The sequence below is a fragment of the Megachile rotundata genome, chromosome 15 (assembly GCF_050947335.1).
Source record: "Megachile rotundata isolate GNS110a chromosome 15, iyMegRotu1, whole genome shotgun sequence".
In the NCBI taxonomy this organism is placed as follows: domain Eukaryota; kingdom Metazoa; phylum Arthropoda; class Insecta; order Hymenoptera; family Megachilidae; genus Megachile; species Megachile rotundata.
Genome location: NC_134997.1, coordinates 8199802 through 8227633, shown reverse-complemented (window position 1 = coordinate 8227633; position 27832 = coordinate 8199802). Strand labels below are relative to the sequence as shown.

The window sequence follows — 27832 nt, the reverse complement described above, 5'->3', positions numbered from 1 at the left end:
TTAAATTGAGTTCAATATAAAGCAAAAAATAAAAGTCGAATAAAAATTAGTCGGACAAAAGATTCGTCCAAGAACCGACGTTCACTGTCCTACCTGTTCGTCTCCCACCTGGCTTTTGCGAAAGAACTCTTCCCCGGTGGAGAGAAGTAAAACTCTCAGACGTTTTCCAATCTCCAACAGTCCCGAACTCGTCCTCGCGAACGTGTGAACTTGTCAGCCAACTAGTCTGCTACCTATCCGCCATTGTCCCCTTTGTGATCGTCGGGAAAAGTCAATTCATTGTTTTTCTCTCCTCGATAAAACGCAACCGTTCTCCCCGAGCAACTCCGTCTGCCACTCGTCTATTTTGTGAAACGTTATCGTTCTACGAGAAGCAACATTTTTATCTTTATTCCCGTTTAACGACACTTCCCGATCGTACGACCAGGAAACGGTACAATTATTCGGCTCAGTCGAGCGAGTTTGAAAGTAACTTTGCGAAGAGGAAGTGGGGTGCCGATGTGCCGGTGGTGAAGTTCTCGTAAAAGAAAGGCGATTCGAGTGCGAGCATCGATCGAGAAGAAAGATCGGTTTTTCGTTATGAGACGAGAGAATGTTTTACGCTTCCTGTGGATCGCGGTGATCCTAAGGACAGGGACTTTCGTTGCTGCCGATGTTGACCTAACGATCCCAGCAGCTGATTTAAATCATTTCCAACAGGTGAGTTCCCACTTTCTTTTCTACTCTCGGCTGATCTTCGCTGAAATGTAAATGTGGAGGTTTAAGTATATAACGTAGGTGTTTAAGATTTTTTATGAGAAAGTGTGGGTGGTGTGGAAAATATTTTCTGGAGCGGTTGATCAACCCTTGATGGCGGAGGAATCTTTGCTCGTTGAGTTTCGCTCTATATTTTCTTCTTTCTTAGTTTTCATATTATACACTGTATATAGGATATTATATATTCAGTATGATATTAATAATATATGTTGATTTTCAAATATAATATTAATTTATGAAGGATTATATTTCATGGTAGATCAAAATTTTAGATATTACATTTTTAATAAAATTTATTATCCAGTATATCATCACAGAGCTGTATGCTCAGATATTACATCTTTAACACATGAAGAATATTACGTATGTAATGTATCATTGTGGTCTACGTTTTTGAATATTATATCAATGATAGCATATACATATGTGTAAAGATCATTCTAATATTAGTATTAGTATTACTAGTATTACCACACTTATATTAAATTTACCACGATTTAGGTTAGGTTAGGTTTAATATTTCATGTTTAATAAATGGTTAATATATCGTGAATATTGTATATCAAATGTATTATTATAGATTTATGTCTTTGAACATTATGTCTCTGACATATTAATGGTACACATATGTACAATATATTATAGTGTTTATAAATTCGATATATGTATATATGAATACATCGACGATATTATACTAAATATATTACGTATATTATACCAAATATAATATCAACAATATATCAAATATATTATCATACATTTCTGAATATCATATTTCACTTATATCGAAGATGTCACATATTCAGTTACATCATATTTAACCTACATCTGTAGCAATTATATTTTTACATATCAATATATCTAGAATATATGTATACAAGAGATTGAGGTATTTATCTCATTTAGAGTGTATAACACAGATTTTATCAGAAATAGAAACAAACAGCTGATGCGCCAATCTTCATAAGTTGAATGGCTCGAACTATTTCCGGTTTTTGATGTCACGCGTCGCTTTCTACTCTTTATCTTGTATTTATTTGATTATTCAAGCAGATGACTTATCTTTTTATACAATGAACTTGCAAGATCATAAAACAGTAATTCTTTGTCACTGTTTTTTGTAGAACTACTATTAACTTTGTTTTTATTATTTTTTTGTACGATTAAACATTGTTGTTTAAATTATTTTTAAACGGGGCTAATAATTAACTAATGAAATGGCAGTTTTAATTGTAATGAAAGATTTGAAGACATAACAAGTTTTAATAATATTGTTAGTGACTTTTTTGAAAATTATTTACAATTCTTGTTTATAAATTTATAAATTTATGAACTTTTGAATTGACGAATTTAGAAATTTATGAAATTATAAATTAAAAAATTTTCAAATTAACAAGTTGACAAATTCGTAAATTAATAAATATATTATTTTACAAATTCACATATTTGAGAAATGTACAAATCAACAAATATACAATTTTACAATTTTACAATTTTACAATTTTACAATCTTACAATTTTACAATCTTACAATCTTACAATTTTACAATTTTACAATTTTACAATTTTACAATTTTACAATTCCACAGTTTTACAATTCCACAATTTTACAATTCCACAATTTTACAATTCCACAATTTTACAATTCCACAATTTTACAATTCCACAATTTTACAATTCCACAATTTTACAAATTCACAGATTTAAAGAATTTAAAAATGCACAAATGTATAAACTTAGAAATGTACACATTAACAAACTCACAAATGTACAAATTGACAAGTTTACAAATTAAACAAGCCGACATATAAGCACCTTGTACAAGCAGCTCATAATATTTTACGAATGTCAAGTTTCACTGCAGAAAGATGTTAAAAATTACGTATTGGAAATTCTCCTCGAAGAGATTTCTACACGGTGCGTTGTAAGATGTAATTATAAGATCTGTTTCTAGATTTCTCTTACATTAGAATTGAGATGCATGCATAGTGTGAAGTTAAGGTATTTGTAATAGCTATTCAAATTTCATGAAATTACTACATTTGTTCTCGCAACGAACGTAATCAGGCCATAGTATTCACTTCTATAAAAGCATCGTCATCAGTTCTGTACACGGTTCTACATTTAATTAGGAATTTTGAATTTTACACAAAAAAAATTAACAAGTTAATTATCTTGAACTGTATGTTATTAATTAGGGACTTTAGGATTTGTAAAAGGCAAATAAATTAGTTAGTCTGAAATCTACACTTAATTAGGGATTTTTAATTTTGTAAAAGGTAAATTAGTTAATTACCTTGGATTGTATGCTTAATTAGGGACCTTACGGCTTGTGAAAAGTAAATAAATTAATTTGCATTGCTTTTGTTTTGTTAATTTAGGAGAGCAGTAGTTTTATAGTTCAATTAGGTTTGGGTTGGATTTTGGTTAGTGTGGAATCAGTTTTAGGTTAGAATTTAAGTAGTGATTAAATTGAAGTAGATTTGAATTTAATTTGGGGTAATGACGTATAAATTTTGAATTAAATTTGAGTTTGTGTTGAATAAATTTTGAGTTAAATTTGGGTTAGTGTTGAATAAATTTTGAATTAAATTAAGGTTAGTGTGAATAAATTTTGAGCTAAATTAAGGTTAGTATCGAGCTAGTTTTAAATGATTAAAATTAACCACGATGGAATTAGTCCATAATTAAACTTGAATTAAAATTAAATTAGGTTTGAATTAAATTTGAATTTATTAAATTAGCTTTAAGTTTAATTTAAAACAAACTTGAATTTTGTGTTAAATTTTGAGTAATACAATCTAACCTAACCTACCCTAATTTAACATAACCTAACTTGACCTAACCTACTTTTGAATTAAATTAAAAATGTTATTAATTCAATTTTGAGTCACATTTCGCTTAAATCTTCACGTGTTTTGATTACCCTAATTTCAGTAAAAATTTCTTATTTCTCAAAAAAAAATTTTGTACAAAAAATTTTTATGTTCTCAACAATCATTGACTTGGGTCTTGCAAATTATATCGTCAGCTCTGTCTATAAGCACAGCTATTTTTCTCGACATTGTCGTGAATTTCACCGGTTAAATAGCAAACTCGTAAAAACTCACACCGTTCGCACTTTATTATGCTCGCTCTGTTAACGAGCGACTTCCTCTCACTCCATTTTTATTTGCATCCTTTCTGTATCTGCTTTTGATTTCACGCGATGTTCTATTGACTTCTTAAATTTCTTATTTTACAAATGTTTGAATTGTACAATTTTCGAATTGCAAATTTAAAAATTTGTTAATTTTTAGATTTTGTAAGTTTTTTTTTTATTTCTGGATTTCAAATTTTTTCAATTCGTACACTGTTTAATTTTCTTATTTCACAAGTTTTAGATATTTTAATTTTCGAGTTTCTCAATTTTTAGATTTTTTAAGTTTCAATTCTATTTATTTTTACTTTTAAATTTTTACACTTCTTAATTTTTTTCTTTCTTGATTTTCAAATATTTTAATTTCCAACTTCTTCAATTTTTAAATTTCCTAATTTTCATATTCGTCAACCTTTAGATTTCTTAATTCACAAATTCCTCAATTTTTAAATTTCTTAATTTACAAATTTATCACTTATTAAATTCCAAATTCTCTCCCTAAATTTTCAGATTGCTCCAGCTTCTCAAATTCCCAATTTTCAATTTCTAAACTTGAACAACCAAAAACTAGTTGAACAATATACATCACCATTTCATCGAATCACTCATCCATCAATTTAATTCACGATTGATTGAATTACCTAATACATTTAGTCTCATATAGGAAAGAAATGTACCAAAAAGTGATAGTATATTAAGTGGTACAAAAATGTGTTAGAAATCTGCGTCACCTCAGATAGTTTGCAAGTGAAGGTAGAAACAGAGGTCAGAAGTCACTCTGTTAGTGGGTGAACATCTGGGTTCTACTTTCGTAGTATGCAGTATTATCTGTCTTCTCGTTCTTCGAAATTCCTCATTTTATACACGGTGTCACATACAACCAACACTTTTAAATTGCTTCTACAAACGAGCGGGAAATTCAAATCAAACAAATTTCAACTAATAATTTGAAATGTCAATTTTCTCTATATTTATTCCTTTGCTATATTTTTAATTTTGTATCAAGTCTACATTATATGCTAGTTTAGTCAAAGGCTGCAAGAGACTTCATATTGCTTCTACAGACGCGGGAAATTCAAATCGAACGAATTTCAACTAATAATTTGAAATGTCAATTTTCTCAATATTTATTTGTTCCTCATATTTTTAATTTTGTATCAAGTTATACGCTGTTTTAGTCAAGTGCGAGTCTTCCTATTGCTTCTACAGCGGGAAATTCAAATCGAACGAATTTCAACCTTTAATAATAAATGCCAATTTTCTGTATGTCACTAATATTGCCTTCCAAAGTATTTGCATCAATTTTACAAGATTGAAAAGTTGGAAAGAAAGGAATATACTAAAATGATTACTCTACAAAATATATTTTAAGAATATATATCACGGAAACGATTATTACGAATAACTTATAAAGAAACGACGAACTATTTATTACAAGAAAATACGGACGAACGTGTTACAGGAAAATGACGAGATATTTATTACAAATACTGACGAACGTGTTAGGAAGGACAAAATATTTACTCGTATTTGTTACAAATTACAAATGAATAACAAAGTATTTATTGTAAGTTACAAATAAATGACACGAGTGTGCGGGTGTGAAGCATTGTTTGTTGAACGCCATGCACACTGTGTACATTTTTCGGAATATGTTGAAATACCAGCTCGTATTTGGCATAGTTAAATTGCTTGTATTATTCCTTCTCTCTAGATGTAATTTTGTGTCAGAGTGACTCTTGTTATACTTAATTTTAAAATACTTCGAAATCCATATTTTGGTCATATAAATTATTTCGACTTTCTAAACAGTTTCTTTGTCAAAGTGACATCTCTTATACCTACTCTTTGATCTAGTAAATGATAGTAACTATCAACTAGATCTAACATCGTTTTATCAAGAATCTAACCTCGATTACCAGAGACTCGGTGGCAATATATCGAGAGCGCACTCCACGTTTAAGTTAATCGTCGTTTATTTGAAAGTGGAGACGATATCCGATGATCGCGAAGCCAATACATGTAAGGACCTTTCACTTTTGTTTGGCTCGAGTAAAAAACCGGTAACCGGCTGTGTTCGCTGCGAGAGACGTTCCAATACGTGGAAACGGAAGAATGAGGTACATTTTATTGGCATAGCTTCCGGTTTCTCTTCCTAGATGTTTGCATCAATACACAGCCATGTAAAACTCTCCTTCGATCGTTAATATTAATGATACTTTAAAGGTAATTAAGCGTCATTCTTGTTTAATGCTTCGTTTAGAAAGGCGCAGTATTTTACGAAAATGCTTGTACCGTCCGCCATTTTGATTAAAATAAATTATAAGAGGCGTGCAATGTAAAGTGTCAAATAACTTTCACTTTGGTTTGGGTGTTTAAGGAAGTCTGAACATTTTTAAGTAGAATTTTTTATTAAGAAAATTATTTGTTAATATTTATTGAGGAAATATTTTAATAGAGAATATTAATTTTAATATACTGTGTCCCTAAATCTCTGTATCTACATATATCACTGGAGTTTCATATTTTTAAATTTCTGAACTTCTAAAACCCTATATCATTAGATCTTCTCATCTCTCTATCTTTATAACTCTAACTCTTTTAAATCTCTGCACCATCAAATCATTACAACTCAAGATTACTATATTTTCAAATCTTTGCACCATCAAATCACTACAACTCAAGATTAGTACATTTCTACATCTTTGTAAAGATGTAAAACTCAACATCTCTTGAGACCTCTAAGTTTCTAGATATTGTATGTATCTAGACTTGTCTCTAATAAACGATAGTTTCTTCGTTCCTAGTTTTCAGGAAAAAATCCCCAACACATCATTCAGAATGACAATCGTAGCTTTGACTTTCCTTTCCACCATTTTGCATACCCAAGCGATAGCATGAATTAGAAACTTTTTCCGCTGCTTATCATGCAGGATTTCCATGAACCTTGAAACTTTCTTGTCATACTAACTTGCATTTTCGATCAAAGCATTTAACGCTAGTGAGATATCTCGGATATTTGCGATCTCACACGTGTACGCGTTACATTAATCAATTAAAGTATAGTGTATATCGTAAGACATACGAGAAGACGCATGTTCATCTCAAAGAAGAAATGTCGAAAGAAATTTATGCTATGAGTCTATCCACAAGTTTTAAATAATTTCTGCACAAAACCGCAATAATTTTCAAGGAGTCGGCACTTTCTCGAATATAATTTAAATATATTATGCAATTAAATTTTCCGCATAGTATTCGAAAACCGGAATGTAAAAGTCCACGCGAAAGTCCCTATCTGTGTATACATGAGTCACTCAATCAAGATTCCATGGCACTAATGATTAGTGGACATGGATATAGAGAGATAGGAATATAATTAGGATTTAAAAATAGGAGGATGTGGAGAGAGATAGGGTTATGGAGACATATGGAGGTGTGAGGATATATGGAGATATAAGGGACATATGGAGATTTAAGGATATAGGAATGCAAGGATTATAGAAATGCAAGCATATAGGGATGCAAGGATTTACGAATGCAAGGATATAGGGATGTAAGGATATAGGGATGCAAGGATATAGGGATTCAAGGCTATAGGGATGCAAGGCTATAGGGATGCAAGGATATAGGGATGCAAGGATATAGAGATGCAAGGATATAGGGATGCAAGAATATAGAGATGCAAGAATATAGGGATTCAAGGCTATAGGAATGCAAGGATATAGGGATGCAAGGATATAGGGATTCAAGGCTATAGGGATGCAAGGCTATAGGGATGCAAGGATATAGAGATGCAAGGATATAGAGATGCAAGGATATAGGAATGCAAGGATATAGGGATGCAAGGATATAGAGATGCAAGGATATAGGGATTCAAAGCTATAGGGATGCAAGGATATAGGGATTCAAGGCTATAGGAATGCAAGGCTATAGGGATGCAAGGATATAGGGATGCAAGGATATAGGGATTCAATGGTATAGGGATGCAAGGATATAGGGATGCAAAGATATAGGGATGCAAGCATATAGGGATGCAAGGATATAGGGATGCAAGGATATAGGGATGCAAGGATATAGGGATTCAAGGCTATAGGGATGCAAGGCTATAGGGATGCAAGGATATAGGGATTCAAGGATATAGGGATACAAGGTTATAGAGATATACAGATGTAGGAATATAAGGTTATAGAGATATAGAGATGTAAGGATACAAGGATATAGGGACACAAGGTTATAAATATATGTATAGAAATGTAGGAATACAAGGATATAGGGACACAAGGTTATAGAAATATAGAGACGTAAGGATACAGGGATATTGGCATATTGTGATACACTGATTAAGGGAATATAGGGATGTAGAGATATTGGGAATGCAAGAATATAGGAAATATAGTGGTATAAGCACATAAGCAATATAGACATAGATAGAATATAGGAAATATGGGGATGTAGGGAATATAGGACTATAGTAAATGTGGGGGCATAGAGAATATAAGGATACAGGGAACATAGAGAATATAGGGATGTAGAGATGTAGAATTATAGAGACATAGAAGTCTAAAGATGTAGGGATGTAGAAATATAGGGACATAGATATCTAGGAATATAGTGACGCAGAAGTTTAGAAATATGGAGTTTGCAGATATATAGAATTCATAGGGTTATAGGATTCATAGAAGTGTAAGGTTCATTGAGATATAAGATTTATACAGGCATAGTGATTATAGGGACACAAGGTTTATAGGGACACAGCGTTTATAGTAATTATAGGAATGTAGGTTTTATTGGAGCGTAACGTTTATACGAATATGCTGTTTATAGTAACTATAGGAATGTAGGGTTTATAGGGACATAACGTTTATAGGGATACAGGGTTTACAGAAATACATAGTTCATAGGAAAATAGTGTTTATAGAGATGTGTATTAAACTTGAGTCTATAGAGAGCATTTATAGGAACATAGGATTAATATGCTGTATAATTTATAAAAATATAAGATTTATAGGAATATAGTGTTTATACTAGAATACAGAGTTCATAGAATAAATGAAGTTTACAGAGATGTGCATTAAATTTAAAAATTGAAATAAACATACATGCATACAATAAATTAAAAAATTTCAAAAAATAAAAATATTTATCCTTGAGAAGCACATCCATAAAAGAATTAAAAACCTCTTTTCTAAATATAAAAATTCGAAAGTTGAAGAGTGTAGTCCACTCGACGCATCGCCCTGGGCAAATACCCCACGCAAGAGGTAACGCTCACGTCCATTTCTTTATGGAATCCACTAATGAAGCGTAAACTTTTTATCTCCCTCCCCTTTTGGATCACCTGAAACTTCCTCCGATCTGTCGAACGTAATATCCGTGGAATCGATAAAGCATAAGACAAAAAGTCCGATACCGAACATAGAATCACTGTTTTGCAACGTTTAGAAATATTCTGCGAAAGGAAAGTGAACATGTAACAAAAATCATCCGTTCAGGTGAACGTCAGGTATTCCACGAGCCGTTCGCTGAACGTAAAAGTGAAGGAATGCCCGTTATATAACGGGAGCATGTCTCTCACAATCGGTGAATCTACGCGTTGGATCGTTTATGCGGGTTAATTATGCAACTTCGACTGTTATAAGGGTAATATTACTGTGTACTCAACGTGGGTGTACTTGGACTCGTTACTCGAACTCGTAACACCAGTCAATTTTCTTGTAAACTGAACGTTAGCTTGGAAAACAAACCATCATTCTAGTAAATGTACTGGAACATTCGGTTAGCCGTTTGTTCAGTTGCTGGTGATTGATTGGTTGGAAATTAGCAGCAATTAATTAGTTAATTAATTGACTTGAGGAGTTGAATACTTGAAATTTATGTATTTGGAGATTTCTAAAAAAAGAGAACAGGTTTTGGTGGTTGTACTTTTGCTCATTGGTAAATTAAAATATTTGGTGTTTGTGTAATTATGAAGTACTAAATTTGTAAGTTATCAATTGTGCAATTTTTCAATTCTTTCATTTTTCAATTTTTCAATTTTTCGATTTTTCAATTTTTCGATTTTTCGATTTTTCAATTTTTAGATTTTTCGATTTTTCGATTTTTCAACTTGTCGATTTTTCAATTTTTCAATTTTTCAATTTTTCAATTTTTCAACTTTTTAATTTTTCAACTCTTCAATTCTTTAATTCTTCAATTTTTCAACTCTTCAATTCTTCAATTTTTCAATTCTTCCATTCTTTAATTCTTCAGTTCTTCAATTCTTCAATTCTTCAATTCTTCAATTCTTCAACTCTTCCATTCTTCAAATCTTCCATTCCTCAGTTCTTCAATTCTGCAATTCTTCAATTCTTCCATTCTTCAACTCTCCAACTCTTCAATTCTTCAATTCTTCAATTCTTCAATTCTATGATTTAATGTTTTCATTTCACCACTTTCCAAATTTCAATTTTCTAATTTTCCAAATTGTCCAATTCCAAAATTAGTGAAATAAAAATTTATCTAATAACGTAACTTAAAAATCTTCTGTCTTTTTAGTTTCTAAATTAACAAAGTATCAATTTACCATATTTTCTACTCAGCAATCTTTTGATTGATTGATTTTATATGGGCCTCGACTGCTATGATCATAATTTTATAACCCTATTTTGTGAATTTCTAATCTAAAAAATTCGCGGTAAATCTACTTTAGTTTTTCGAGTAGTTTAAAATAAAATTAGTTTAACATTACAAATATACGATGCGGTACGTTGGCAAATCGAAGTAAAATTACCTCATACGTAACAAATTGGTTCTTATTATTTTACGTAACGACAGATTATCACTTTAGTACGTGACGATTACTGATGCTAAAGAAAGCCTGCTAAAAACGAAATCTTATGTAAGCCATAACAATTGTGTTCTATTATCGCGTTATAAAGTGTAAAATATTTCGCATTTCATTTATCGTAATGTATGTGCTCATTGCATAAAATTTACATTGACTTATTTACACTGCATATTATGCATATTTACGTTGTTACGCTAAGTCGATCACATTAAATCATTCAACTTTCTTCTTATCTTTCATTACAATTTTTAGAATCCATATTCAGGTGTGTATACAATATTTAAAAAAATGATACAAGATTTTTTTTTTTTTAAATTATCATTGATACAAAATTATAATTATGTTATACAAAAATAAATATATTAAATAAATGTCATATAAAAATCTATTACGAATATCATATACTATAAATTAAATATTCCTTTGTTTTAATTATGTACACATGTATATATGTGTGTTTAATTACTTGCTTAATAAATAGAAAAATTGTTATTAGATTTAATTTGCATATATTTTCTCCTACCAGTAGAATCATCCGCCATTTTTCAGACATCTCAATGTCAAATTAAACACACAGCATAGCATGTGTTAAATTAATTACTGTAAGTACTTACTATAATAATTTTGTCATCAGCAATTGATCATTAAGTATGTACATCTTTTTCTACTAAACATGACCTCTTTCATTGTATCAAAAATATTTTTGTAACAAAGTATTAAAAATATAAGAATACACATTAATTATGTACATACATTTACTCTTTTAAAGAAGCTTTTAACATGTTCTATTTTCTTCTCATTAATATTGTAATAATGTTCATAAAAATATACAAAATTGTTCAAAATTAAGGTACAAGGTGTACACTGGGATTTCCACATTTTTATTCTCGTTTTCGTTTTTATTTAAATTTATAATGAAGTTATTTATATAACAAGTACAATTATTTTCTAATTATTCAAGTACTCTAAGCCTACCAAGAATAGTTTTATAAATATTTAATATTAACAAGAAAATGAAAGGAAAAGTAATTGTAAGTTTTTTTATACCAGAAGTAAATGCGTGAGGTGCAAGCATTTTTCAGACTCAATTACTATTTTCCTTTCAACCAGATGTAAATTTACATTGTGTTATATCACGTTGAATAGATTCATCTTTCACCTTCGTTTCATTCCTGTTATTTTGCCACGGTTTCCCTAACCTCAATAGTGTAGAACGTAATTTCATCGCGTACTGTTGATCCACTTGTTCAAATTAATTTTTCGGTTGGGTGACAATGTATGGGTGTTAGGTTAGGTTATTTTAGGTTAAGTTAAATATAGGTTAGGTTGGGTTACTCGGAAGAAATTTTTGTAATTTCACGAGTGGACAATTTTTTAGAATTTTAGGACTTGAAGACTTTAGTTCTGTAATTTGGAGACTTTGGAATTAAGAGAATTATTGAACTTTGGAATTGTGGGATTTTGAAGATTTTCAAATTTAGGATTTTTGGAATTTTGGAACTTCAAGGTTTTAGTTTTGTAATTTGAAGAATTGGAACTCAGAGAATTTTTGAACTTTGCAATTATAGGGTTTTGAAGATTTTCAAATTTAGGATTTTTGGAATTTTGGAACTTGAAGGTTTTAGTTTTGTAATTTCGAGACTTTGGAACTCAGAGAATTTTTGATCTTTGCAATTATAGGGTTTTAGAGATTTTCAAATTTAGGATTTTTGGAATATTGAAATTTGATGGTTTTATTTTTGTAATTTGAAGAATTTGGAACTCAGAGAATTTTTGAACTTTGCAATTATAGGGGTTTGAAGATTTTCAAATTTAGGATTTCTGGAATTTTGGAACTTGAAGACTTTAGTTTTGTAATTTGAAGACTTTAGAACTCAGAGAATTTTGGAACTTTTCAATTAGAGGATTTTTGGAATTTTGGAACTTTGTAATATTATAATTCTTGAATATAGGAATTTGTGATTATTACAGTTCTTGAATATTGGTATTTTGGAATATTACAATTCTTGAATATTGAAATTTTGAGAGTTTGCTAATTTTATAATTTTAGACTTTCATAATTCTGCAATTTGAAGACTTTGGATTCATATAAATTTGAAACTTTGCAATTGTAAAATTTCGAAGACTTCAAAATTTAGGGTCGATTCGATCGACGTCGATGACGTCAGAATCCATCATCAAAGCGCCGCCATCTTGCAACAGACTTTAGAGTCCATCTTACCTTCCCAACCTTCCTTATTTCATCTTACCCTCCAAATTTCAAGTAAAAACTCCCCAAAATTGCGTCCTATATCACTATACAAACAAACAAACAAACGAAATGCAGATCGAGTCATCCTAAAAGCCTCGCATTCAACAAATATTAATCATGCAACACAAGTTTTACGACCTCCCATTCTCTGTTCAACGAATCGAATCACGATCGCGTGTTTATGGAATCTGTATATAATCTAGACTGTAAATAGCCGTTACGCATAGATCACTGAACGTGCAGATCATTTCCTATTCTAGAGATAGGAAACCACGCCCAGATTCGTGTTTTTTTTACGTTGGTTGTGGGAAACTAGCGGCTAGTGATCTGCGGGTAGATTGGACTGCGCTCGTTCTACGTGGCCTCGTTACGTCAAAGAATGCAACAGATAGTTAACATTCGTGTTTAATAACAAGTTGCGGATTTCTTATGAAACGGCACGAGTGGAAATTTCACTGATTTCATTGACACCCGTTTACATTGACATTTGGTGTGGTGGTTGATAAGATTGGGAGGCAGGTTTTGTTATCGAAATGGGAAGGAGTATCGCAGCGTTGAAATGTATGGTGTCGAGAAGAAATCTAGTCGTTTTAGGGGAAATACGATGATGAGGAGAGAAGGTAGTGCGTTCAAGGATTTTTAGGGGTTTTTTGGGGATTTTTGTAGTGGAGAATTTTGATGATGGTGAAGGTTGGGAATTTGGGATGGAGGAATTTAAGGATAACTTGGGGATTTTATGGTTTTTTCACGAGGAAATTTAGGGACATTTTAGGGAAGAAAATCTGAGAGATTTTATGATTTTTAGATTAAGAAATTTAGGGACTTGGTGAACTGGGTATTTTATGATTTTTGAATTAAGAAATTTAGGGACTTGGTAAATTGGGGATTTTATGATCTTTGGATAGGGGAATGTAAGGATTTGATTATTTAGTGATTTTATGATTTTTGGTGGGAAAATACAGGGACTTGATTATTTGGGAATAAGGAAATTTGGGAAATGATAGCTTGGGGATTTTATCATTTCTGAATGGACAAATTTTTTAATTTGATAACTTAGAGATTTTATGATTTTTCAATTTTCAAATTTATAGAATCGATAATTTGTTAATACAGGTATATAGAAATCTAGGAATTTATTGATTACAAAATTTATTAACTTGAATATTTCAAAATTTTAATACTTTTGTCTACCTAAATTTGAAAATGGCAAAACTTTTTAATATATAAATTACAAAACTGAAAGTTGCAAATCTCTAAAATTTTTTATTTAAAAATTCCTATTTTTATAACTTTCTAAACAAGCTTACAAATCGGGAACCTTATAAAATTTACAAAATTACAAATTTGTAAATTGTCCAGTTTCCAAACTGACCATCTAATACTTTCATAAATTACTAAACAACCAATAACAAGAAATAAGCCATGCACTGGTCCGTTGAATAAGAATTACAAGAAAATTTCTTTGGTCAGACTCAAAAAGCTTAATAAGAAGAGTTCTTTCTTTCTCGCGAAAGAACATCCGAACGTAATTAAGATCGCGATAATTAACCGTAGCATTGTTTTCGCTCTCTTCTTCATTTCCATCTCCCTCGCTGGTTTATATAGTCAGACTGTGAGACAATCTCTTTATTGTTAGTTTCGGGAAAGTGTACCTCGTGGTTTTCATTTCGCAGCGCCTTTGTGTAATAATTCGTCCAATAATTTCAAGCTTAAAATTACATTATTTGCTACTCCTTTTTACAAAAAAAAAAAAAATACAAAATACAAATTAATTAAAATCAGAAATGCATAAAATATTATATTTATAAATTTGTAATTAGATGTATAACAACAAGTATATAAAACTTGATAGATAAATATATTTTAAGTCAAGCAAACAAATAAAAATCGTATAACATAAATCATGTGTTTCAAATTAGTTCAAAATACTTTTTGAGAATTACTTCGAATATAAAACAATTGTGCAGTAATCAATAGTAAATAATAATTATGTACAGTGAAGTTAGATGACTCTATTACAATGTATTCTACAATTTATTGCAATAATTTCTACTGCGCAGGTTTATGCATTAGTTTCGTTAACTACTGCGCATGTTTGTTACTCACGTTATCGACTGCGCATGTGTACTACGCACCATTGCCGACTGCGCATGCGCTTAATGTAGAAACTCATTATCCTTATCCCCGTTAACCCTTAAAATTACAAAATGGCCGATCAAATAATTATGTTTTACGATTCTTAATCATCGAATTTATTAATACTAAGCTGGTTTTCTTGAAATATACGTTATTTTTCATGTAGCTGAGGAATTAATGTACAAACTAACATGCATTAACGTCTATTCATTTGTGAAAATAGAATTCATTATTAAAACACTACATATGTAATTTAAAAGTGTATTATATCTTTCTAGGGTGTAATATAACTTTGTATCTTTAATATTAATACCTTTTGCACATGTGAATATAATCACAACAAAAATAATTTAATTCTTTTCCAGAATCGAGCACCTCTCGATCCACGACCGCGTCTCTCGGCTTCCCAGCAAGCTCAGATCCTCAGCGACGTGCAGCAACACCAGCACCGTTACCGTCGACCCCAACAAGACCACCAAAACCTTCAAACATCCAGTTTTCTAACTCAAGATCAACTCGGAGCCTCCTACTCATCTCTCTCCAAATACAAAGTAGACCGCTCGAAGCAGCAACAGATCCAGCAACTGCTCGAACAACAAAAGCATCTGCAGCAACTGATTCAGCAACAACAACAGAAGGTAGCTCAGCAGCTGGGTAACACGAACTACTTAAGAAACGTGCAGACGCAGTTGCAATCCGAAGTCCCCAAGCAACAATTCAGCAGCCAGTTCCCGGTTAGCAATAGTCGCTATCAAGGTCTTCAGCAAGACCTGTCGCAGCCTCTGTTCAGCGACCAGCAGACGGCGCAGTTGCAGGAATATCTGGAGAAGCAGCGAGAGTTGGAGCTTCTGAAGAAACAGAGAGAGCAGTTATTGCTGGAGCAGCAGGAGGTGCGAAGACAGCAGGAGCTGCTGAGGCTTCAGCAACTTGCGAAGCTGACGTCCACAACGCCGTTGCCTATTCCTGTCACGTCGGCCAGCTCGGTGACCTTCAACACGACCTTGTCGCCTCTTCTGGTGTCGCTGTCGACGGCACGGAAGATTACTCCGACGGAAACAGAGCTGTTCCTGAAGGCCATAGCCACTCACCAGCAGAAGTACACCACGACACCTATCCCGTCCACGACGACAACCAGCAAGCCGACGACAACCACTAGAACTTACCAGGACAAGGTGTCCTCCGAGTTGTCAGATAGTATACTGAGCCAGTTCGCTCGTCAGGGCAAGTCCAAGCCCCAGATCAAGATCGTGTACCAAACGGAGAAGCCAGCTACCAGTAGACCTTCAAGTCCCAAAGGTAGATCTTCCTTGGGTGTGGACAGGGATGCATTACTCAAGCAGTTGAAGCTGGCTCTGGCAGAGTCCGTAGACGATGATTTGAGGAACGTCAGCACGAGAGACATAGTTCTTCCGAATGGCAAAAAGATACAGCTGATAGACACTTCGAATGGTCTGACGTCCATTTTACCTACTGGTTCCACAGTGACGGCGTCTACTTTGGCTCTAACTACTCCGGCTTCCACCGTTAAACCGCCTAAGGCTATACTCGAAGAACTGACGAAAGGTGTCCTGCCTCCTGGAGCCGACTTCGAGGTGATCAGACAGAAAAGCGATGGGAAGTTAGAAGAAATCGGGAAAGCTCCCATTCAGAGTCTGCCGGCTAAGAAAGTGACCTTCGTGGTTTTGGAGGAACAGCCCGACGGGAGTTATAAAGTTCAAGGCGTGAAAGGTAACGCGGATAAAGAAGGCGATGTGGACTCTATCGTGGAGAGGATCAAGAAAGGTGAATTGAAGCTACCGCCTAGCTCTTCGAATCCTACGACGTCGGCTTCGATTCAGAGCAGCTCTAGTATTAGGCAGTCTGTGACAGCTACGTCCTCGAGTGGAGGATCTCCTGTTTTTAGGCCGACCACTGTGAAATCTACGTCGGTATCGTCGAGGTATAGCGATGTGTAAGTATGGCGGAGGTTTTTGGAGGAACTTGGGCTTAGGAGGTCTGAGAATTTGGAGGATAGATAGGATTGGGAGATTAGGATTTGGGGAGTTGGGGAGTTGGGAGAATTGGGATTTGAAGATACAGGGATTCGGGGAATTGGGATTTGGGGAATTGGGATTTGGGGAATTGGGATTTGGGGAATTGGGATTTGGGGAATTGGGATTTGGGGAATTGGGATTTGGGGAATTGGGATTTGGGGAATTGGGATTTGGGGAATTGGGATTTGGGGATTTGGAATTTGGGGAATTGGGATTTGGGGAATTGGGAAATTGCGATTTGGGGAATTGGGATTTGGGATTTGGGGAATTGAGATTTGGGAATTTAGGGATTTGGGGATTTGAGGATTTGAGGATTTGAGGATTCGGGGATTTGGGGATTTGAGGATTCGGGGATTTGGGGATTTAGAGATTTGGGCAATTGGGATTTGGGGATTTGGGGATCTGGGGAATTGGGATTTGGGCAATTTGGATTTGGGGTATGGGGGTGTGGTGAATGGAGATCTGGGGAATTGGGATTTGGGGAATTGGGATCTGGGAAATTGGGATCTGTGGAATTGGAATTTGGGAAATTGGGATCTGGGGAATTGGGATCTGTGGAATTGAAATCTGTAGAATTGGGATCTGGGAAATTAGGTTCTGGGGAATTAGGATCTGGGCAATTGGAATTTGGGGAATTATTATGATTTAGGAAATTGGAGATTTGAGAATTAGTAGAATTAAGTAATTGAAAATTGAAGAATTGAAAACTTGTAAAATTGAAAACTTGAAAAATTTAAGATATAAGATTCTTTCTTATCGATTTAGAATTTGGGGAATTGTACAATTAGGAGAACCTAGAAAATTTGAATAATTTCAAGAAGATAGCAGCTTTGTGAAATTCGAGAGCTTCATAAAATTTAGTGAATTTGAGAACTTTAGCAAATTTGGTGATTTTGACAAATGATTTTTCCTTAGAATTTAAACTACTATCCTAGTAAATAAATATAATACAGCCAAGAACCTTCAAATGCACAGATACGACTGTCAACGTATACTAAAATCAGTGTCCCTCGATGTGTATCCAAACGTGCCACCCAAGTCCCAACACTTGGCCCACATTAGCTTGTTAGGACATTTCCTAGAAAACCGTCGTAGACCTCTCTTATAACTGCCGCAAAACGCCGCGTTGCAAAATGCTCATAACAACCATATTTCCACAGCAAACCAACGGAATATCCGCACCACGTCACGATCTCTCCAAATTTGGTGTCCACGACAGACAAATACCTTTCGTCGGCGTCGAGCGTAGCCAGCCACGTGTTCAATTCTTTCGGGACGATAAACACCAGCTCGAAATCGACCCCGGACGATCAGGACCGAGTGACAGGAAAATATCCGACCATAACGAGAAGTCATTTCATACCAACCATGGCTCCGGTCAACGAAATCATCACGACGACTTCTTCGCTGATTCCGACCACTTTCTCTCATCATTCGAGCAATTCCTACGCTCACCACACGATACAGCCATATAGTGAAACTTCGACGACACCCAGGCCAATTCCAACTATAGCGAGACCATCGACCACCTTACATAACGACAATATCGTTTACCAAGAAAGCTTCGAGAAGACAACCCTTTCACCGCAGACAGAGCTGCCGGCCACGAAGAGTCAGGTCCTCGAGAGTTTAGCTACGCTGCTGAGGAGAGAAGGACTTTTTGCGATGGCTAAATACTTAAGACAGTCCGGTCTAGACAACGTCCTTAACGAAACTGGTAAGCGTTTGTAAATTAATTTTGTATACGGCCTGGTTTTGCTGGGTAACGCTGGGGATAAGATGTTACGTGAACATTAGGTCGGCGGAATCTTTGGAGAATGGGAGTACGGTGCGGTTTTCTGATGGTAATAGGGAAAGGAGGATGTTGGAAGAATGAGGATGTGGATTTATTTTGAACTGATAAATTTCTAGTTTAGGAATCTGTTAATTTGTAGGTTTAGAGATTTTTTGATTTGTTGTGCAAGATTACAAATTTGGAAATTTGAGGATTTTAAATATTTAATGCTTATTGAATTTCTGAGTTCTTAAGTTTTTAGATTTGAACATTTGTTAGTTCATGAGTTCATTGATTTGAAATTATTAAGTGCACAAATTATTGAGTTCTTGAATTCTTGAATTCCTACTGTATTGAATTCCTGAATTAGTGAATTCTTGAAGTCTTGAATTCCTACATTCAATAATTCCTGAATTCTTACATTCTTGAGTTCTTGAATTTCTCAATTCCTAAATTCTTGAATTTCTGCATTCTTGAATTCCTGAATTCCTACTGTATTGAATTTCTGAATTAGCGAATTCTTGAAGTCTTGAGTTCCTACATTCATTAATTCCTGAATTCTTACATTCTTGAGTTCTTGAATTTCTCAATCCCTGAATTCTTGAATTTCTGCATTCTTGAATTTTTGAATTCCTATTGTATTGAATCCTTGAAGTCTTGAAATCCTACATTCTTGAATTCCTGAATTCTTGAATTTGTATTGTATTGAATTCCTGAATTCCCGAATTCCTAATGTATTGAATTCTTGAAGTCTTGAATTCCTATATTGTTGAATTTCTGAATTTGTAAATTCTTGAATATCTATTCCATTGAATTCTTGAATTTATGAATTCCTAATGTATTGAATTCATGAAGTTTCGAATTCCTAATGCATTGAATTCTTCAAGACTTGAATTCCTATTATATTGAATTCCTGCATTCTTGAGGTCTTGAATTCCTGTATTGTTAAATTCCTGAATTCGTAAATTCTTGAATTTCTATTGTATTGAATTCCTAAATTTCCGAATTCTTGAATTTCTAAATTCCTGCATTCTTGAATTCCTACTGCACTGAATTCTTGAATTCCTAATATCTTGAATTTATTAAATTCGAACTACATACCCAACCACAAAAATAAAGTAAAATATCAAACCCACAATATTCAAATCTCCCTGCATAATAATCAAATCCCACTTAAACAAGACCAAAGAATTACGCGAACAAATTTTCAAGAAACAATACCCAAGACACCTGATACACTTGCTTGATTGACTTATTGCCACGAGAATAAAGCTTTATTGTTTATACAACCGCTCGTTTCTTTTCCACCAGTCGGTTTTAGTCATGCAATATTCGTTAGAAAAATGTTCTCACGGATTGCCGCAAGTTTCAACACAGCTATTCCTCGGTACAGTAGTAGAACAGCAATGATGACCGTTTCTTCTTGAAGAAATGTTTTCGATTACAGCTACAACCTTAATTGCGTCTTATAATATTACCTTAATTGACCCACATTAATTTATCATTCCAAAAGGACGTCGCATTCCGTATAATTGGGATCGAGGTCGTTTCACGTTACCCTTTAACTCGAATCTTTTTTTAATTACATTAAGACTCCAGGACTCCATTTTTCTAATTGTATCTGATTTAGAATCAATGTCGACTTTAATTAAACTCTTTTCTATTTTATTAGTATCGTACAATTAGTGCTTTAATAGTTTTCTGATTTTCTATTACGTTTATTTCTCAGGCCGCACTTGGTGCGTCATCCCTGTAATAGTTATGTAATACATGACACACCTGGTGCGTCATCTCTGTAATAGCTATGTAATACATGACACACATAATGCGTCATCTCTGCAATAGCTATATAATACATGACACACCTGGTGCGTCATCTTTGTAATAGTTATCTAATACATGACACACCTGGTGCGTCATTTCTGTAATAGCAATCTAATACATGACACACCTAGTGCGTCATCTCTGTAATAGCTACAATAAATGACGCACCTAGTGCGTCATCTCTATAATAGCTATATAATACGTGACACACCAGGTGCGTTATGAACTTATACGTATTTAAATACTCGATAAAAAGCACCAAGTACATAATTTACTATAATAATTTTTTTATACACTTTTGTAACACGAAAACTAGAATTTCGAAAATTTGAATAATGTACAAATAAATGCAAATGTCTTCCACGTAAAATCATCGAATTTGTCCAATTATCGTTAGTTAATCTTCGAACACTTATTTTTTGCCCCCATTCAATACCGAGGACATGAAATTGCATGAGTAAGTTGTGCAACGCTTAAACACTTCAATGATATCCAGTCTCTTTTTCTCTCGAAGCAGAAACAGACATTGTTCGAAAAACGTGTCAGAGGAAATCGTGCAACCGAAGAGTCCTAATTATTGGCACGTTAGCTGAACGCAAAAATCGTGCACTTCCTTCGATTAAAAGGCAAACGGGTGTAACGGGGTTCCGTGGCGTCGAACACGACCGGATGGTAATTATCGTCTCGGTTGTGAAAGATGAGTTCGCTCTCGTGACCACAATGAACCAGACACTGCGTGTTTTCGTTTCTTAACCCTTTCGCTACGGATAGTGCGAGCGGAATTGTTGGAGACGGGTCTGAGAGAGGGTTAATTATTTTGAAGCTGGAATTTTGGGATTATAAGATTTTGGTATTTTGATATTTTTGTGGGATTTTGGGACTTTTGAATTTTGGAATTTTAGGACTTCGAAATTTTGAGATTTTGACTTTGGGGTTTTGGGCTTCTCAAATTTAACAATTTTGGATTTTTGTAATTTTGAAATTTTGAATTTTGAAATTTTAGAATTTTGGAACTTTGGAATTTTGAAGCTTTGGAACTTTGTAATTTTGGAACCTTGGAATTTTGGAATTTTGGAATCTTGAAATTTTAGAATTTTGGAACTTTGGAACGTTAGAATTTTGGAACCTTGGAATTTTGGAACCTTGAAATTTTGGAATCTTGAAATTTTTGAATTTTGAAATTTTAGAATTTTGGAATTTTGGAATCTTGAAATTTCTAGATTTAAAAATTAAAAATTTTGGGATTCAAATGTCCCTAATAGTAATTTCCTCAAATGGCTATATAAATAGATGTCATATAGCACAACTCCATTATATTTACACAAACTCTGCTAGTCTAACAATAACATATTGCTTATATTTGTAATAAAAAGATTGTACCAAAAAATTAATAGCATCGTATTTATCATTACAGGTCCCTATACGATATTCGTTCCAACAGATAAAGCTTTCAGGACATTACTGGTACAACTTGGTGGACCAGAAAAAGCAGAACAAAAATTCCGTGATAATCCTAGACTTCTTAGTGGGGTATGTTTAAAAAATTGTTAACTCACTTATTAAAAATATTGCAAAGTAAAATAACTTTTTGTAATTGCTGTACAGTAATATTCAACGTGTCTATTATATGCTAGCATAAAATAAAAATTAATAAATAATTGTAATGAGACATATAGAAATATGTATAGAATATAATGTACATATAGTATTCATAAATTAAATATAATAAATATACAATGTAATAATAGATATAAAAATATACATTATTACATAAATTATAATTTACATATAATTTACAAGATCTGTATCATTATGTTTGTTAGTTAATTTTCAAACTAACAATTTTCTAAAATTTCAAAGATTAAATCCAAATCTTGTAAATTCTTAATTTTCAAATTAAATATTTTGAAATCTTCCTCCAAACTAACTCTACACTATACCATAAATATTTCTCTTTCCCAATATTTCAAATCAAAAGTAAAGTTTGTTCTAACTCAACAGCTCCTCCTCCACCACGTGATACCAGGAGCCTTCAGGATCGACTCCCTGCAAGATGAAATGACAGGAATTAGTTTAGCTGGGACACAATTAAGAGTGAACGAATACGAGATGCACGATCACGAGTGGAACGACATAAAGGTATACTTTCATTTCCGAAAAGATCCTCTCAAAAAATGAAAATAAATATTACAGTTAGACGTTGATATCTTGATCCATCGTTTACAAGCAGGTAACTACCATAAACGGAGCGAAGGTGTCACCAAACAAACGCGATATTGAAATCCCTCAAGGAGTTGCCCATGCCATAGATAGGGTCATGTTTCCGCTTCCGGTTGGTGACTTGGTGCAGACATTGCATGCAGATCGTGAGAAAAGATTTACCACCTTCTTAAAGATCCTTTATATCTCTGGTCTTCAAGAAACGTTAGCAGGTAGTGTGCAGAAATGTTTTCACTTTTCACAATTTTTCCTCTTGAAGTAATTTGTTTCAATAATTCATATACAAATGTAGAATAGTATTTGATTTAGAGGAGAAATATTAGTGAAAATAATTGTTCTAGGGCCAAAAACATTTACGGTCTTTGCTCCTACGGATTCCGTTTTCGAGTCGGCTTCGAAAGAGGGCACACCGGTTTGGACAGAATCGGATGGTCCTGAAGCTGCGAAAACGATCATTCTAAAACATGTGATACCATCGACGCTGTACACGGCGGGAATGAGGTACTATTTGCAGAAGGACACACTTCGTCCTCAGTCACCTGTTCACATTCACAAAAATGGCGGTAAGTTTGTTAAAGATAACCAAATTTTTACTATAGGCTTGTGGTCAATTTTCTGCTTATCTCATATGTTCATCCTAAACATATCTTTTTGATACTTGCAATGTAAAATTAATATGACCTTTATTCCAGGACGAGTACGAGTGAACGAAGCACATGTGACAATGCATAATATACCAGCAACAAATGGAGTTTTACATGCAATTGATGGTATCTTATAAATGCGCATTAACTTTTAGATTTTATCTTTTTAAAAGTTATACATCACAGTTGATGCGTCAGTTGCAGCATAACAAAGTATTTTTTGTAATTCATTGGGTCCAAGTTAATATGGTATGCTTGATGCTATATGGTATTTTGATGCTGTACAAATTTTGAGAACCCTAGTCTCTAAAATTTAGAGACTAAATACCTTCATTGGCACTGAACAGTCTAATGGTAAATGAAAATTGTATAAGTTCACTGTTCATCAGATTTACTAAATGAAAATTAACAAGCAAATTAAGACACTACACCCAACATACTAAAAGATAGACAGTGAAACTATAAAACTTATTATTACTCTAATAGTTTGCAAAAAATTGAAATTTATATTGTTGTAAATTCTGTATATGATTTTAAAGATTTCAACTTTATTTTTATATTTGTTGCATATTTTTTAATAAATTGATAATTATATTTTCACGTTTAGTATGTCTAATAAGTCATACTGTAAAAGAACAATGTGAAATGCGTAAAAATTGTTGTATAAATGTTTGTTAAAAGTTGTACTTTTTAGTATAAAATCGATTAAAAATTCAATTTTTTGAAACAAAAATTACTGCAGCTACAGCAAAAATATGTTTGTGAATTGAAAAATGAATACAATTTGCCATACATGTTGCCCAATTATACAACCTAAAGATAATTGAACCTTGTTCAAGGTACATATGTACATGTATAGAAAATGTAAGAAGCTAATTTATATAACATAGATGTATATTATCTGCTCATGTATTGCGTCCACACAAATGCGAGAAGTTTATTACTTAATTGTATAGTATGATAATACATAATTAGTATTATTGTAGTTTGTATTATTTTATAAATAAACGTACAGTGTTTTTCACTATGTAATGTGTTTTGATATTGTTTCAAATATTGCACTAATTCATTCATTTATTCATATTATTTCTATGTGACAATAAAAATGAAAGAAATAAAATTATTATAAACAACAAAACCTTTTTTAATAATGCAGTCAGGTGTCTTACATATTTAGTCAACAATACACGTACAAGACTTTATTTTTTGTTTTATAGTATTACCTCTGAATTCGTTATCAAGACAATTATTTCTTGTATATTGTATTAATAAGTTGAAATTCTATAAATACTTTAAAATACGCGACTATTTTGTCATGATATATAATACATTATATTACTACATTACTTCCATTCGAAATATACATATAAGTAATTACATATTTTTATAAGTTAATTATAATAGTATATGGTAAACAATAATAAAAGTGTTGTCTTTTTTAATAATTCGTTTTGTATTTCTTAATTTCCCGCATTATGTGATGAATATTTGTCAACTGAGTTCGCGCGTTTGGAGGTAAAATCTTATGAAGCCTGTTGTAATATTGCACCAATTGTGTCATTGCACGTTGAAACAACGCTGTTCCCAGTACCAGACTAGGAAATGACTTTAGTACTTCACGATTAATTTCTTCTAATGCCCGTTTCCAATTATTGGTGAAAGATTGTACGAGCGCTAATGCTTTTCCTTCTTGTCTTTTCAAATCATCCGTTTGATCTTTCTCGGTTAAAGCCTCTGATTCTTTCACTAATTGTATGATACCACCGAAGTATGGACTTAAGATTTCTTCAACGTACTCTGAAGAACGCGCATTCAGTTGATCCCGGAAACTTTCAGCCTCTTTTGAATTATCTCGTGTTCTCTCCTAAACGCATTAAAATTGATGAATATTATTTTTACTCGCAATTAATAATGTAAAATATTGTGCTATTATTAATTCAATTGATTTTTTACCATTAGAACACCGAGAACCAAATCATAGTTATTAATAAGGAACACTAGTTGCTGAGTCCTATCAGGGAAGGTAGCTGCCATTCTTAACAAGAAATATTGAACAGCTTCTCTCAATTCTGCCAATAACTGTGTTGCACCCTCACAAGGGAATCCCTCAACAACACTGACCATTGCTGCACTAAACTCAGCATATCTTCTTGTAATCTATAAGTAAAATTTGTATATTATTTTTATTCTGGAATCTTCCTTGAGGTAAATGTCCTAAACTTACATAATGTGGTCCATTTTCTCTAGTTAATTTCAATGGGTCACAATCTTTTATACTTTGAATATTTAATTGGAAAACATACTCAAATCTGAAATATACAAATAATAATGTTGTACACAATTATATGCTGTTGTACTGAATACACTATATAGATCTAAGTACCTAGGCCAAATTACTGATGTCATATTATCCCAATATTTATCCAAAGCTGGTACTGCCCTTTTATGACAAGTTAATTGATAACGCATTACTAAATGTAAACAAAGGAACAAAGCAATTGTATCATAGCAATCATCTACAAATGATTGCAAATTTTTCACCATCAAATTTAATGTCTTCCCCATTACCTGTTTGTAACACATAATTTACACACATTTATTGTTGCCAGTTTAATTGAAACTACACATAAAGTTGATTTATTTTACCTGATTAAAAATATCCATTGCTTGAACACCACGTACTTTAAAAAATTCAGTTAAAAATAAATATTCTCTACAAGCATTGTCTACTAAAGCATACTGTTCACTTCTGAACAGAGCTTCATAATGATACTATTAAAACAAAATACATAATTAGTATTTGTTATTAACATTTAACAAGAGTACATATTGCTAAAAGTAATAATACACATACTCTTGTTTTTGATGCAGTATGAGGTACAATAATAGGTGCTTCCAATTGAGAATTTAAAACATCACCTCTGCTACCTATAGAAAATACAGTGCCCCTGTGTTTTAATGTAGTTTTGTGGAAAATACCTCTTCCTACATTATCTTCAACTCCCATTAAATCATCTTTTGTAGCCCCCTCCTCGAACTACAAAATATTCAGAGCTCAATCTAATTTCCTATACAATCTTTATTACTCTATTATTACCTGTAATTTCATTAATCTTGAAGAATATGATTTGAAATACGAATAATATATTTTACTCATTGTACTAATGTATTCTCCACATATTTCCTCTGCTACATTTCTTTCATTTGCTAAGATGAACTCAAAAAAGAATTTGTATTTTAACATATTATTCTGTGGTACTTGGTAATTGGTCATAGGTTTCCTACACTTATAAATCTGCTCTAAAAGATATGTTCTGATCTTTGCTAATGCTTTCATTTTTAATTTCTCCAATATATCTTTTACATCTAAACACGATTTTGCTTCTTTGAAACTTTGTTCCTTTACAAAATTTATTTTATGATTTAGTGTTTGCAGTTGTGTTAAAAACTCTTTTTCAGTTACAGGACAATCCATTATCCCTCTATAAATATTAAATCATATCAAAATTTGAGTTATAAATAAAACACATTGTTAATTCAGAAATATTTTGGTGAATATAATCCTTACGCTATAAGTGCTTCTGACACTGTCATATCCTCTATAAATTGACTAAGTGGACCCCTAATTATTTGCCTGTTAGATAATTGTTGACTCATTGCTACAGACTTACGCTGTAGATACAGTATTTCTGAACTAATACTTCCAAGATCTAATTGAAAATTCATCAACATTGATTCCATTTTCTATAAAAAGAAGCATATTGCAAAAAGAAAGTTCCTTTACATTGCAAATGATAATTTGATTACGACTGAAGTCTAACCTCCAAAATGTTATCGCATGCAGCAATTTGATTATGAAGACTAGCTATATTTTCGCTTTCTTTAATATAGTCTTGTATGGACTTATTTTCGACTTCCTTTAATTCTTTTTCAATTTGCCTGGAATACTGACGTAAATCTGTACCAGTCTTCAAAACTTCTTGTACAACGTCATCCCCAAGATCTTGAGGCATTTGCACCTCGTTATCATCGAAAATATCAATTTCACCCGACATTTTTACAACACTTTCCTACTTTAAATCGATGTACTTATTTAACTTTATTTATATTGCACGTAAATATCATTTTTCTCCATACTTTACTATAATTGCACTATTGCTATTACACATATATAAGTATGAAATAGACTGCTCACTTTATGAATGTTCGAGCTGCAATACCGACATGGC

At 32.8% G+C, this 27832-nt stretch overlaps 2 protein-coding genes across 3 annotated transcripts; one reads left to right on the top strand and one right to left on the bottom strand.

Annotated features, from left to right (window-relative positions):
• Nucleotides 1-156: 156 nt before the first annotated feature.
• Nucleotides 157-24630, top strand: LOC100879236 (uncharacterized). Of its 2 annotated transcripts, none has more exons than XM_076540640.1 (8): nucleotides 157-699; nucleotides 15474-17059; nucleotides 18302-18858; nucleotides 22154-22269; nucleotides 22741-22878; nucleotides 22967-23171; nucleotides 23301-23522; nucleotides 23652-24630. In XM_076540640.1, the coding sequence occupies exons 1-8, from the start codon at nucleotides 580-582 to the stop codon at nucleotides 23738-23740; spliced, it is 3033 nt and encodes a 1010-aa protein (XP_076396755.1). In that variant the 5' UTR covers nucleotides 157-579; the 3' UTR covers nucleotides 23741-24630. The 2 variants fall into 2 exon arrangements, with proteins under 2 accessions (XP_076396755.1, XP_076396756.1); XM_076540641.1 differs by having other exon boundaries at nucleotides 158-699; nucleotides 22970-23171.
• A 93-nt stretch (nucleotides 24631-24723) lies between these two features.
• On the bottom strand, nucleotides 24724-27820 carry Vps52 (vacuolar protein sorting 52). The gene is made up of 9 exons (XM_003705281.3): nucleotides 27425-27820; nucleotides 27172-27347; nucleotides 26701-27085; nucleotides 26458-26640; nucleotides 26250-26375; nucleotides 25987-26171; nucleotides 25828-25912; nucleotides 25557-25760; nucleotides 24724-25467 (listed from the first exon to the last, which is right to left on the bottom strand). Exons 1-9 carry the CDS (start codon nucleotides 27656-27658, stop codon nucleotides 25042-25044), a joined length of 2004 nt encoding a protein of 667 aa, XP_003705329.1. The 5' UTR covers nucleotides 27659-27820; the 3' UTR covers nucleotides 24724-25041.
• Between the last annotated feature and the right edge of the window lie 12 nt (nucleotides 27821-27832).